At 61.8% G+C, this 13,607-nt stretch overlaps 1 protein-coding gene across 2 annotated transcripts in view; it reads left to right on the top strand.

The window, feature by feature from the left end:
• The window catches only part of NBEAL2 (neurobeachin like 2), a 35,002-nt gene that overhangs the window by 15,130 nt on the left and 6,265 nt on the right, over positions 1–13,607 (top strand). For both annotated transcript variants that reach the window (XM_061996250.1, XM_061996251.1), the window contains exons 15-42: positions 144–263; positions 345–675; positions 763–845; positions 945–1,037; positions 1,452–1,623; positions 2,180–2,313; positions 2,393–2,552; positions 3,278–3,380; positions 3,911–4,064; positions 4,192–4,350; positions 4,443–4,602; positions 4,781–4,866; positions 5,381–6,046; positions 6,126–6,304; positions 6,393–6,552; positions 7,487–7,624; positions 7,717–8,022; positions 8,493–8,642; positions 9,763–9,920; positions 10,004–10,128; positions 10,325–10,445; positions 10,519–10,676; positions 11,308–11,441; positions 11,534–11,641; positions 12,652–12,747; positions 12,829–12,953; positions 13,035–13,175; positions 13,263–13,393. In XM_061996250.1, the coding sequence (XP_061852234.1) occupies positions 144–263; positions 345–675; positions 763–845; positions 945–1,037; positions 1,452–1,623; positions 2,180–2,313; positions 2,393–2,552; positions 3,278–3,380; positions 3,911–4,064; positions 4,192–4,350; positions 4,443–4,602; positions 4,781–4,866; positions 5,381–6,046; positions 6,126–6,304; positions 6,393–6,552; positions 7,487–7,624; positions 7,717–8,022; positions 8,493–8,642; positions 9,763–9,920; positions 10,004–10,128; positions 10,325–10,445; positions 10,519–10,676; positions 11,308–11,441; positions 11,534–11,641; positions 12,652–12,747; positions 12,829–12,953; positions 13,035–13,175; positions 13,263–13,393 (4,651 nt within the window). The remainder of the gene's footprint in view (positions 1–143; positions 264–344; positions 676–762; positions 846–944; positions 1,038–1,451; positions 1,624–2,179; positions 2,314–2,392; positions 2,553–3,277; positions 3,381–3,910; positions 4,065–4,191; positions 4,351–4,442; positions 4,603–4,780; positions 4,867–5,380; positions 6,047–6,125; positions 6,305–6,392; positions 6,553–7,486; positions 7,625–7,716; positions 8,023–8,492; positions 8,643–9,762; positions 9,921–10,003; positions 10,129–10,324; positions 10,446–10,518; positions 10,677–11,307; positions 11,442–11,533; positions 11,642–12,651; positions 12,748–12,828; positions 12,954–13,034; positions 13,176–13,262; positions 13,394–13,607) is intronic.

Here is a 13,607-nt window from a genome sequence, read left to right on the forward strand (position 1 = left end):
GCAGGGTGAGGGGAGGGCTGGGACTGCAGCAGCTTCAAGTTCTCTTCCAGCTGTCATGATTCTATGATCATCCCCATCTCTACCCTCATGGAGAGAGCAGCAGAGACATGAGGGCGCCTGACTCCCATTCCCTGTCCCCCCAGCACTGTGTTGACATCGTCCACGTCGCCGGCCGCCGGCCCTTTGGCCAGAACGTGGTCAGCATCTTCGCCGACGGGCACCTGCGGAAGACGGCGCAGCTCCGCTTCCCGTCCCTGCACGAGGTGGGGAAAGCCCCGCGGCCGCCAGAGCCGTCCCCACGGCGCGGGGCTGGGGCCCGACCGCCGCTCCCTTCTCCCTTCCAGTCCTTCACTTCCTGCTGCATCGGCTCCGCGGGCCACCGGACCACCACCACCAGCCTCCCCTCCGCCGGCCACCCGGCAGCGTGCCACGGGCCAGAGCCGCCCTTCCCCACGCACCCCACGCTCGGGCGCTCCCAGTCCGTCCCCGCCGCCTTGGGCCCCCACGCCTGGACCCCCACGCAGCCCCCCACGGAGGGGGTGGTGGCCACCACGGTGGCTGGCAGCCAGGACACCGAGTGGGGCAGTCCCACATCCCTGGAGGGTCACCTGGGCTCCGTGGCCATCTTCTGTGAGGCTCTGCAGCAAGCCCAGGTCAAGGCGCTCTTCTGTGCAGGTGTGACAAGGGGAGGTGGGAGGGACCCGGGTGACCACCAGCATCTCCTTCAGCAGGCCCCGGCTCACTCCAGTCCTCTCCCTCTAGGACCGAACGTCACGTCACCGTTTACGCTGGAAGGTGACTTGGTGGAGCTCAGCAGCAAGCTCTTGCTGTACTACACCCCCCAGGTGAGGACAGCCACCCCGCCAGGGACAGCCCTGGCTGACCCTCTGCCGTAGGTGACACCTCCAGGAACACGAGGATGCTCCCATGGTGCTCTCTTCCAGGCCTGCAGGAACAACATCTGCCTGGACCTCTCTCCCAGCCACGGCTTGGACGGGAGGCTGACGGGGCACAAGGTGGTCAACTGGGACATCAAGGTACGCTGGGTGCAGGGTGGCCTCTGTGGCCTGGAAGCATCTTGATCCATCCTTGGGTTGGATGTGCTCCTCCACAGAGGGCTGGATGTCCATGGTGGTTCCCTGGACTCTGTTGTGTGACATTGGGTCCACCAAGGACCTGCGTGGGTCCCCTAAGAACCTTGTCTGTCCTAGAGGTCCTCAATGTCCAGGGCGGGCATCACAGATGGTGCTTTTTGGGGCCTTTTTTTAAGTTGATGCTGTAGGATGGGTCTGGGTACAAGCTGACCTGTGCTGGTCACAGAGCCTGGCTCTCCCAGGCTTGGGCTGAGCCCATGAGCAGGCAGGATGGACCCCAGATGCACATGCAACTTCCTCCTCTACATTGCTGTCACCATGCAGCACCCAGCAAATCTCCTCACCTCCCTCTTTCAGGACGTGGTGAACTGCGTGGGTGGGATGGGAGTGCTGCTTCCCCTGCTCGAGCAAGTGGTGGCCAAGAAGGAGGAGCCTGAGGATGAGCAAGAGACCAACGACTTGGTGGGACCAGAGCTGACATCCTCCAGGAATGCCCAGGGCATGCTCATCCCGCTGGGCAAGTCCTCAGGTGAGGACCTCAGGAGACGTGGGGTGGTGTGGGTGGCTGTAGGTGCCACGTGGGTGGCTGTAGGTGCCACGTGGGTGGCTGTAGGTGCCACGTGGGTGCTGCTTGGAGCAGGCTGGTGTCCACCGTGGGCAGGAGAGCTCTTGCCTGGGGCACCGAGAGTTACAGAGTAATGGTGAAACCATTGATGTTTAATGATGTTATGACCTAATTAGCCATAAACGAGCAATTCTGGGAAGGTGAAGGTGGTTCCAGCCTGCTTGCCTCTGGCTTGCCTTTGTGTGGAGTCTCTGGTGTCTTATAGCAGGGCTGGGTTCATGCAGAAGCCTTCTCCTGCATAGCTGAAACCAGCTTTCTCCTGATACCCAGCTGCTTATTTCCAAGCTGCTTAGAGCAACAGAGGCTTCCACTGGCTTAAAGTTGGGAGAAATAGGGGAACGGGCTGAGAAGTTTGCAAAGTTGAGGTTGGGCTGTCCAGGATGCCCTTTGCAGGCAAAAAGGTGTTTGTGTGGGCACAGGGCTCACAGCTGGCGATGTGGCTGTGCCCTGTGCCCTGCAGAGAGCCGGCTGGAGAGGAACAGCGTGGCTGCCTTCCTGCTGCTGGTGAAGAACTTCATCCAGAACCACCCGGTGAACCAGGAGAGCCTGGTGCAGTGCCATGGGCCGGCCATCATCGGAGCCCTGCTGCAGAAGGTGTGAGGGGAGGGGCTACCAAAGCTGGGAGTGGGGCTACCAAAAGTCCTGGGAGCCACCCTCCTCTCACCCGTGACAGGTCTCTGGTCCGCTGCTGGACATGAGCACGCTGATGGCCTCGCAGATCCTCATGGAGCAGGTGGCCTCAGAGGGCAGTGGGCTCCTGCTGCATCTCCTCTACCAGCACCTCCTCTTCGACTTCCGCATCTGGAGCAACAGCGACTTCGCCGTGCGCTTAGGTGGGGGCCAGGGGGTGCTCAGGGGGGTTTCTCCATCCCAGCCGGCTGCCTCACGGCTGCTGGGGTGGGGATCCATGGAGCTGAGTCACGTTGGAGGCCTGAGTGAGGTTCCACAGGGATGGGTTCTGGGGCCAGTCTTGTTCAACATCTTCGTCAACCACCTGGATGAGGGGACAGAGGGACCCTGAGCGAGTTCCCTGCTGGCACCAAACTGGGAGCACTGGCTGATTCACCAGAAACTGAGCTGCCAGACAGGGAACTACTGGAGAGAGGCCAGTGAGAGCTGCCAGGGTGCTGAGGGGCTGGAACATGTGTGTGAGGAGGAAAGGCTGCGGGAACTGGGGCTGTTCAGCCTGGGAAAGAGGAGCCTGAGCTCAGGGGGATCTCATCAGTGCTTACAGATATGTGAAAGGTGTTTGTCAAGGAGTTGGGGCACCACTTTTTTCCTGTAGTGTCCAGTGACAGGACAAAGGGTGATGGACAAAAGCTGGAACATAAAAACTTAAGTAAAAACTTCTTTACTGTGAGGGTGAGGGAGCCCTGGCCCAGGCTGCCCAGGGAGGGTGTGGAGGCTCCTTCTCAGGAGGTTTCCAACCCCACCTGGACACGTTCCTGTGCGACCTGAGCCAGGGGAACCTGCTGGAGCAGGGGCTGGGGCTGGCTGAGCTCTGCAGGGCCCTTCCAGCCCCCACCACTCTGGGATTCTGTGATACTTCTCCCTGCAGGTCATATCCAGTACCTGGCCAACGTTGTCAAGGACCACAAGCAGCGCATCCGTAAGAAGTACGGGGTGCAGTTCATCCTCGACTCCATCCGAACACACTACGGGTGAGTGGCCACTTGTAGCCCCCCCAAACACCAGCCTGCAGGTGGGCTTGGCCCATTGGAGCTGTGCTTTGGGGTACACACCGCACGCTTGGGCTGGTTTTCCCCCCTACGAGCAGTTCCTGGGATAACCTTCCAGCGTGGGAGCGTGGTGACCAGTGCAGGATCTTCTGCTCCCCAGGGCCATGCCCCATGCCCAAGCCTCCACCCAGAGCTGTGCCCAATCAGCCCCAAATCTGCCTCCAGCAGCAACCAAGAGTATGGTGGTTTCTGCAACAAGCTGATGCCCTCTCCTTGTCTGACCTGATGAGTTTTATGATACTGGGGGTGCTCACACCCTGCAGAGACCCAAAGGGATGTGGTGGACGTTCCCCTCTGGGCAGGGTTGACTAGAAGGGACGTCCACACCAGGCTGCCCCAGAGCTTTTCAGGCTTCATGGTGGGATTTGGGATCGTGCTGGTGATGGGTGACAAGGCAGGAAGGTGGTTGTGCACATTCCTAGAGGGAATGCCCATGGATGTCTGTCCATCAGCACCTCCAGGGAGAAGACTACAGCCACCGACGACATCAAGACAGTGCAGACATCCCTCTTCAGCCTGGTGAAGGATTTCTTCTGCAGGAGCTTCTCTGGGGAGGAGATGCAGAGCTTGCTGAGCTACGTGGCTGGGGCACAGGACGAGCAGCAGGTACAGCACAGAGACACCCTGGTCTCCAAACACCTCAGTGTGCCACGGTCCAACACTTGGCAGCAGGTGGGGAGAGGCTGCCGTGGTCCTGGTAGGGAACTTGGATGAACAACCTCATGTCTTGCAGGTCTGTGGGGCGTTGGAGGTGATCCACAGCCTGCTGAAGGGTTCTCCTGCCCAGGAGCAGCTCTTTGCCTTCCTCTTTGAGCCGGGCCACGTGGAGGTCCTCTTCTCTCTGCTGGTCCAGAAGAAGTTCTCAGATGAAGTGCGGGAGAGGGTCTTCAAGGTAAGAGGGGGTCCCCAGCACCAACTTCTTGCCACCCCCAGCGGCTGGGGGCTGTGCTGCAGTGGGGTGGCCACCTCGCTTTGTCTCCCCAGATCCTCTATAAGATGCTGAAGTACGAGAAGGTCCCCGAGCGCAGCAAGAGCCGCCTGAAGCTGAAGGACATCGGGTACCAGGGGCTCATTGCCTGCCTCAGTGACGTCCCTGGCTCCATGCTGCTCTTCCGCTGCCTCTCAGAGCAGGTCCTTGGGGCAGGTACAGCGTGCTCTGCCGAAGCCAGGCTGGCCCTGGGCGCCCATCCCAAACACGTGCCATGAGGTCATCACTGGTGGCTTCCTGTGAGCCACAGCCAGCCTTGGAACTGGGGGTCTCCGGTGGTTTTGGGGGACAGAAGGCCATGCCCTACCACTGTACTCTCTCTCCTTGTCCACAGACCCTCTAAACTACAAGGATCTGGTGGCCGTGGTTTACCTGTCGCACCGGGCTGAGCTGACTGTGCGGCTCGATATCTGCCGCAAGGTAGGCAGGGCTGTGGGAGCAACGGCAGCCCCAGGGAGGGCTGGAGGGGGGAGTTGAATCCCCTTGGTGCTCAGTCACCAGTGGTGTTCCCCAGGGCTCAGTGCAGGACCCTGGGGGGTTGGTGCCAGTGGATGAAGATGAAGGACACTGAGGGGCTGGAGCTTGGCCAGAGCTGGGCACAGAGCTGGGGAAGGGGCTGGAGCACAGGGGTGCTGGGGAGGGGCTGAGGGAGTGAGGGTGTTGAGCCTGGAGAAGAGGAGGCTGAGGGGAGGCAGCAGCACTCTCTGCAGCTCCCTCACAGGAGGTTGTAGTAAGGTGGAAGAACTGTTTCCCTGAGAGGGGTGTCAGCCCCTGTGCCAGGCTGCCCAGGGCCACGGGGGAGTGCCCAGCCCTGGAGGGATCCCAAAGCCGTGGAGCTGAGGTGCTGAGGGCTGTGGATCAGTGGTGGCTGTGGCAGGGTGAGGAAAGGGGCTGGGACTGCAGGAGGGATTGGCCACTTGACTTTCTCTTGCAGCTCTTCCACCTGATCTACGCACAGCAGGACATGGTGAAGCAGCTGGCGAGGCTGGCAGGCTGGCAGGACACGCTCACCAAGCTCTATGTCAAGGAGTCCTACGAGTCCCAGCAGCACAACCTGAGCCACGTGGGCAATGGGGGCTGCCTGGAGCTCCAGCTCTCAGACCCCTCTGCCAAGGAGGAGCCGAGCCCACCGCCGGCTGAGCTGCAGGAGCTGGACGTCTTCCTGCCCCTGGGCTACGAGGCCTCCGACCAGGAGCTCTCCGAGGGCTTCTCTGACCACTCCATCTCCCCGGGTGGCCGCACCAAGTCCTTCCACTCCTACAACTTCAAGTCTTTCGACTCCTCCGACCGGGCCAGCCGCTCGTCCTCCAACCCCGGCGACGGCCCTCCCTTCGACGGCGTCTACCACCCGCTCTCGCCCTTCTCTACCTCACCCTTCGACCTGGGGCTGGACCTGGCCAGCACCAGCTCGGTGGCCACGGCTGAGAGCGGCGCGCAGACCCCCGCCAGCGGTCCCGGCACCCCGTCCCCTCTGGAGAGCTTCAAGCCCTTCCCGGGGATGCGAGCACGCAAGAGCTCCAGCCTCTCCAACGTGCTGGATGAGAGCAGCTACCAGGACGCTCTGCCCAGCGACAACGTTTCCAACACCAGCAACCCCCAGGTGAGCCCCAAACCGTGGCGCCCGCCGCCCCGGTGCCACGCTGGCCGCCAGAGCTCTCACCTCAATCCCCTGTTGGCAGCAAACTCCCGAGGAGGAGCTGTGCAACCTCCTGACCAACATCATCTTCTCGGTGACGTGGCGCGGGGTGGAGGGCTGGGACGACGTGTCGTGGAGGGAGCGAGGACAGGTCTTCTCCGTCCTCACCAAGCTGGGCACGGCGTGCGAGCTGGTGCGGCCCCCGGACGAGATCAAACGCAGGTGAGTCCCGCGCAGGCCCCCGGGCTGGGGGGTGGGTGGATCCCAAGGGAGGATGGCTCCCTGGATGGAGCCTCCTGCTCTGCCACAGCCTGCTGGAGATGATGCTGGAGTCGGCGCTGACGGACCTGAAGGAGTCGGGGCCGAGCGCCCAGCCCGGCCTCACCCACAACGCCCTCAAGCTGCTGCGGCTGCTGCAGGACTTTCTGTTCTCCGAGGGACACAACAACCAGGCGCTGTGGAGCGAGAAGGTGGATGGGCACAGGGAGGGGTTCCTGATGCCAGGCCCGAGCTCTGAACCCTGATGCTAACTAACCCCTGGTGCTGGCCCTGAGCCTAAACCCTGCGCTTACCTAAAGCCCTGAACCCAACCTGTGCCTTAGTCCTAAATCACAACCCTAACCCCAAACCAGTAAATCAAACCCTACCCCTAAACCTAACCCCAGCCCTGTGCCCTTGCCATAAGCCCCAGCTCTAGCCCTGCACCCCTGCTGTGAAGCCCAATCCTGTACCCTAGCCCTGACTTCTGATTCTAAGCCCAATCCTACAACCTTAACTTAAAACCAAATCCAACACTCCAATCCTCTAAGGTCGAACCCTGAACCCTATCCCTGACTCATAGTCTGTATGTTTAACCCATGCTGTAAACCCTAACTCTACACTCTTGCTGTTAACTCCAACCTTGCCCCTAAACCCTTAATCATAAACTTTACCCTTAACCCTACACCCTTTCCATAAATCCAACTCCCAGCTCTCCATCCTGAGACCTGCACCATAACCTGTAACCTCACCATGCCACCTGAATCCCAAACCTTAACCCTACACTCTTACTGTAAACCCAACACCCCAGCCCTGTGCCTGAAGTTCTAACCCCAAACCACAAGCTTAACTCAAAACCATACCTCCTGCATCCTTACTCCTAGATGTTGACCCTTATACTCTTGCCATCAACTTCACCCCAGTCCTACACCCTAGGCCTGACCCTTAACCTTTACCATAACCCCATACCCTAAGCCCAAAGCACAACCCCTATGAGCAGCTTGTCGTTAGGGTTACGGGTTGGGGCTCTACCCTACCCCTAATGCATCACCCTACCCCTTCCCCACAACCCCAAGCCGTGTCACTCAGAGCCAGGGGGACAGAGCGGTGGGTGTCGGGGCAGGGAGCTCACTGTGCCCCCCTCAGATCTACGAGGGGGTGAGCAGCCTGCTGGACAAGCTGGGCGTCTGGTACCACCTGGCCAACGGCACCTCCGACCTCAAGGAGATGGCCCAGACGGGGCTGCGCATCCTGGTGGGCTACATCCTGCTGCAGGACCCCCAGGTGGGCGCCCCGTGTCCCCAGCTGACCCCTCAGCCCTCGGGGAGGGCAGGCGAGCCCCGCTCACGTCCCCTACGTCCCCCCTCCTCCCCCAGCTCCACTCACTGGCCTATGTGAAGCTGCACAGCCTCCTGCAGACAGCCTCAGCCCCTAAAAAGGATGAGGCCTGCTACCTGCTGGGCAAGCTGGAGACCCCGCTGCGGCGCTCGCTGGAGGCCAAGTCGGAGGCGTTCTCCTGGCTGGTGTCCATCGTGCGGACGCTCATGGACCAGTGCTACGAGACCCTGCAGCTGCAGCTCTTCCTGCCCTCGCTGCCCCCCACCAACGGCAGCCCCACGTTCTACGAGGACTTCCAGCTCTTCTGCGGCACCCCGGAGTGGAGGGGCTTCATTGAGAAGCACGTGGGTGCTGTGGGGAATGGGCTGGCATCGCTGCTGGGGGAACACCTGCCCGGGCTTAGAGATGGGGCTGTGCTGTGACGGTGTCCCCACGTCACCACCAAGCTTGGGACAACCTGCAGGGGTTACCTCCAGGGCAGGGATGGTGGGTGGTGGGTGCCAAGCTCTGCAAACACCTCCCCCTCTCATTGTAGAGCCATGGAATGAGAGAGTTGTTTGGTTGGAAAAGATCTTTAAGATCGTTTCAGTCCCAGCCCTCCCCTCACCGTGCCACAGCCACCCCACAGCCCTCAGCCCCATGGCTCTGGGGTCCCCCCAGGGCTGGGCAGTCCCCCAGCTCCCTGGGCAGCCTGGCACAGGGGCTGACACCCCTCTCAGGGAAACAGTTCTGCCTCAGCTCCAGCCTCAACCTCCCCTGGGGCAACTCCAGCCCCTTTCCTCTTGTCATTTCCTCCTCCTTGTTCTCTCTGTAGGTGCAGCCAACCATGGCCCAGTTTGAGATGGACACTTTTGCCAAGAGCCACGACCACATGTCCAACTTCTGGAACGCCTGCTACGATGCCATGATGAGCAGCTCGCAGCGGCGGGAGCAGGAGAAGGCAGCCAGTCGCAAGATGTTCCAGGTACTGCCCTCTCCTCGCCCCTGGGAGATCACTCTGGGGGTGTGCTCCTCATCCCCAGCATGTCATCCTGGGGACATCCTCCTCACCCTGGGGACATGGTCCTTGGAGTGTGCTCTTCATCCTGGGGATGATGTTCTGTCAACCCAGGGATGTTGTTTCAGGGATGTGCTCTTTGCCCTGGGCACTTGTTCCTCACCCCAGGGATGTCATCTGAGGGTCATGGGGCTGCGCTTCTCAGCTCAGGGATGTCATCCCAGGGACATGTTCCTCACTCTGGGGATGTCATCCTGGGGATGTGCTGCTCACCTTGTGGACAGTAATCCCAGGGATGTACTCTTCATCCTGGGGATATCATCCTGGGGAGATCTCACTCTGGGGACATCACTCTGTGCTCCTCATCCTGGGGATGTTCTCATCATCCCAGGGATGTCGTTGTAGGGATGTGATCCTCACCTTGGTTACGTGTTTCTCACCCCAAGGATATCGCCCTGGGGACATGTTCCTTGTTCATGGGATGTCACCCCAGAGGCACGCCCCTCACTCCAGGGATGTGTCCCTCACCTTGGGGACATTGTTCTGGGGATGTGCTCCTCATCCAAGGAACATCATCCCAGGGATGTGTGCATCATCCTGGGGATGTGCTCCTCACCCCAGGGACATGCTCCTTATCCCAGGGACATCACCCTGGGATATACTCCTCATCCCATGTACATCAGCCTGGAGAAAGGCTCCTTGCTCTCAGGATGTCATTCAAGAGACCTGCCCCTCACCCTGGGCACGTTAATCCTGAGGATGTGCTCTTCATCCCATGGTGGGAGCATGCTCCTCACCCTGGGGACACTGCCCTCAGGAAGTGCTCTTTGTCCTGGGGATGTCATTCTGGGAGCATGCACCTCATCCCAGGGATGTGCACATCATGCTGGGGACACGCTCATCACACTGGGGACACGCTCCTTGCCCAGGGACGTCATCCCGAGGGTGTGCTCTTGATCCCAAACACATCATCCTGGGGACATCCTCCTTGCCCCGGGGATGTCATCCCGTGGACGTGCTCCTCACCCCAGGGATGTCCCCAAGCCCCCATCCCTGCTGTCGCTTCACTCTCCTGCTCCTTTGGCAGGAGCTGGTGCTGGAGCCAGCGACGAAGCGCTGCAAGGCGGAGAACGCCCGTCACGCCAACGTGCTGAAGCAGGCCAACCACCACCACAGCACCGTGCTGAAGCAGTGGCAGTCCCTGTGCCGCCTCCTCACCTCGCCCCGCTCCGCCTGGGCCGACCGGTGAGCCCCTGCCCGCGTCCCCACCGAGGGCTGGCAGGGCTGGGGGTCCCCAGGGCGCCCTCACCCACCCCTTGCCCCGGCAGGAACCCGCCCGAGGTCCGCTGGAAGCTGTCGAGCGCAGAGACCTACTCCAGGATGAGGCTCAAGCTGGTGCCCAACCTGAATTTCGACCAACACTTGGAAGCCAGCGCCCTGAGGGACAACTTGGGTGAGGCTGGTGGGAGGGGAGGACCCAGGGGTCACCCCTCCGTGCCGTGGGCAAGGGGGTGCCGGCGGTTGGAGGCGTGGGCTGGGGCTGAGCTGGGGACTGTCACGGACCCCACTGGGTTTGGGGGCCTTTTGCAGGATTTGTCCCCCAGCTGTGAGGGGGCCGGTGGGGCTGCTGACCCCCCTCCTCATTTCAGGAGCCGACCACCTCCACAACCCCACCGAGTCCCTCCCACTCGCCATGGCCAAGGAGGCCAAGGTGAGCGAGCTGGAAGACGACCAACTGGCCGAGGAGGACCTCCCCGTCCTGGACAGCCAGTGAGTGTCCCCATCCCCTGCCACGGCGCTGGGGGTGTCACCGGGGTCTCCTCACCCCGCTCGTGTCACCCAGGGCTGAGCCCAAGGAGCAGAACCAGCGGGAGAAGCTGGTGGTCTCGGAGGACTGCGAGCTCATCACCACGGTGGCCGTGGTCCCCGGCCGGCTGGAGGTGACAACCCAACACATCTACTTCTACGACGGCAGCAGCGAGAAGGAGGAGACAGAGGGAGGTAACAGCACGTGGTCTTCAGGGGGTCCCTGCAGCAAGGTGGGCTGAGGAACCCCCCACCCAGCCCCTCTCCCCCAGAAGCCCATGCCCACCAAGTGTGTTGTGTCACTGCCCCTCCTCAGCTGGAGAGGGAAACACAGCAAAGGGCTGGTGAGTGGAGACAAGGGCAGGGAGATCACTCAGCAGCTGCTGGGCACAACAGGCTCAGCCTGGGGAGCAGCGCTCTGGTTTGTGAATGAACACTCAGAGCAGAGCAGGGCCGTGAGAAACACAAGCTGAGGCCCGGAGCAGCGCCCCCAGCCCTCCTCCTGCCCGGCTCTGTCCCTGCTCCCCCCCAGCAGCGCAGGGGCCGGGCCATGGGGCTTCTCCCGGGCTCACGGCCTCCCTCGGGCACCCACCCGCTGCGGCGTGGGGAGACGTTCCCTCCGTGGCCGCTGGGCTGGGCCTGGGGCGGCAGCGGGGCCAGCTCGGAGCCCCCTGGCCCTGGCACACACAGGGGAAGCTCCCAGCAGCTCTTGGTTTAAAGCAGCCCCCCGGCACCACACCCTGCCCACACAAACCCACCACGGATGCCAGCCCGCTGAGGGCTGGTGGTGATGCCCACGGGGCTCTGTGCCCCCCTGTCTCTGCAGGGATTGGCCACGACTTCAAGCGTCCCCTGTCCCACCTGCGGGAGCTGCACCTGCGCCGCTACAACCTGCGCCGCTCCGCGCTCGAGCTCTTCTTCATCGACCAGGCCAACTACTTCCTCAACTTCAGAAAAAAGGTGGTGGCACCCTCTTCTCCCCTGCCCTCAAACCCTTCCCTGGGCACTGCCCAGGCTCTGGCAGCTCCACGCCCTCCCCCGTGTCCCCCCAGGTGAGGAACAAGGTGTACTCCTGCATCCTTGGCCTGCGTCCCCCCAACCAGATCTACTTCGGCAGCCGCTCGCCCCAGGAGCTGCTGAAAGCCTCGGGACTCACCCAGGTACCAGCCCCCTCTTGCCCACCCCCACCCCATATCTTCCCAAATGGCAGAGGGGAAGGTGCCAATGTGGGATGGGGATGGCCATGGGAGCGGGGATGGCCATGGCTTGTTGGAGATGACTGTGGGATGGGGATGGGCATGGGGATGGGGATGGTCATGGGACTGGGGATGGTCATGGGACTGGGGATGGCCATGGCTTGTTGGAGATGACTGTGGGATGGGGATGGGCATGGGGATGGGGATGGTCATAGGATGGGGATGGTCATGGGACTGGGGATGGCCATGGCTTGTTGGAGATGACTGTGGGATGGGGATGGGCATGGAACCAGGGATGTACATGGCCATGGGATGGGGATGGTCATGGGACCAGGGACAGGCATGGAATGAGGATGGGCATGGGATGGGAATGGTCATGGGACCAGGGATGGGCATGGAATGAGGATGGGCATGGGATGGGCATGGAACCAGGGATGGGAATGGGATGAGGATGGGCATGGGATGGGAATGGTCATGGGACCAGAGATGGCCATGGGATGAGGATGGGCATGGGACAGGGATGGCTGTGGGGTGGGGACAGCTGTGGGACCACAGATAGCTGTGGGACGGGGATGGGCATGGGATCAGAGATGGGACTCTATATGGTTATGGGACCAGAGGTGGCCGTGGGGTGGGATCAGGGATGAGACCATGGATAATCTGGGACCAGGGGTGGTTACAGGACTGGGAATGGCCATGGAGTGGAGATGGAGGGAGACTAGAGATGGTAGGGAGATGTGGCTGGCCATAAGACCAGGGATGGCTGTGGAATGGGGATGGCCATGGGACCAGAGAGGGCTGTGGGACAGGGACAGCCATCAGAATGGGGACGGTCCAAGACCAGGAATGACCATGGGACTCGAGATTGCCGTGGGATCAGGGATGGCCTGGGACCAGAGATGGGCAGAGCCGTGGGATGGGGGGAGGTTCTGCCCCATCTCCTGCCCACCTCAGCCACCCTCCCTTCGCTCCAGAAATGGGTCCTGCGGGAGATCTCCAACTTCGAGTACCTCATGCAGCTCAACACGATCGCGGGGCGCACCTACAATGACCTCTCCCAGTACCCCGTGGTGAGCCTCCCGTCCCCCCCATCCATCCCCCAGCGAGCCTGTGCCCCCTCCCAGCCTCACACGCCTCCCACCCACACCCAGTTCCCCTGGATCCTGCGGGATTATGTCTCAGAGACCCTCGACCTCACCGACCCGGCCGCGTTTCGGGACCTGTCCAAGCCCATCGGCGTGGCCAACGAGCGGCACGCCCGGGACGTGAAGGAGAAGTGAGTGACCCAACAACGAGGGATGGAGGACACAGGGAGCAGCTGGTTGGGCTCCTGGTGGACCTCCATCTCGTCCCCTAGGTATGAGAGCTTCGAGGACCCCACTGGCACCGTGGACAAGTTCCACTACGGCACACACTACTCCAACGCGGCGGGTGTCATGCACTACCTGATCCGCACCGAGCCCTTCACCACCCTCCACATCCAGCTGCAGAGCGGCAGGTGAGCACCCCGGGGCAGGGGGCACTGGGGAGGGGACGTGGTGCCACAGGGCAAACAGGCTCCAGCTTGGGTGTCCTGTGGCACCAGGTTTGACTGCTCGGACCGGCAGTTCCACTCGGTGCCGGCGGCGTGGCAAGCGCGGATGGAGAACCCCGTGGATGTCAAGGAGCTCATCCCTGAGTTCTTCTACTTCCCTGAGTTCCTGGAGAACCAGAACGGTGAGGGACACACATCATGCCCTGCGTGGGGACAGCAGCCATGGGAGCACCTCTTGCACCCTTTCCATGGGTTGGAAAAGACTCAGGTCATGGAGTCCCAGCCCTGCCCTCACCCTGCCACAGCCAGCACTGACCCACAGCACCTCAGCACCTCGGCCCCACGGCTTTGGGATCCCCCCAGGGCTGGGCACTCCCCCAGCTCCCAGGGCAGCCT

This window comes from Colius striatus, chromosome 5, assembly GCF_028858725.1.
Source record: "Colius striatus isolate bColStr4 chromosome 5, bColStr4.1.hap1, whole genome shotgun sequence".
NCBI lineage: Eukaryota > Metazoa > Chordata > Aves > Coliiformes > Coliidae > Colius > Colius striatus.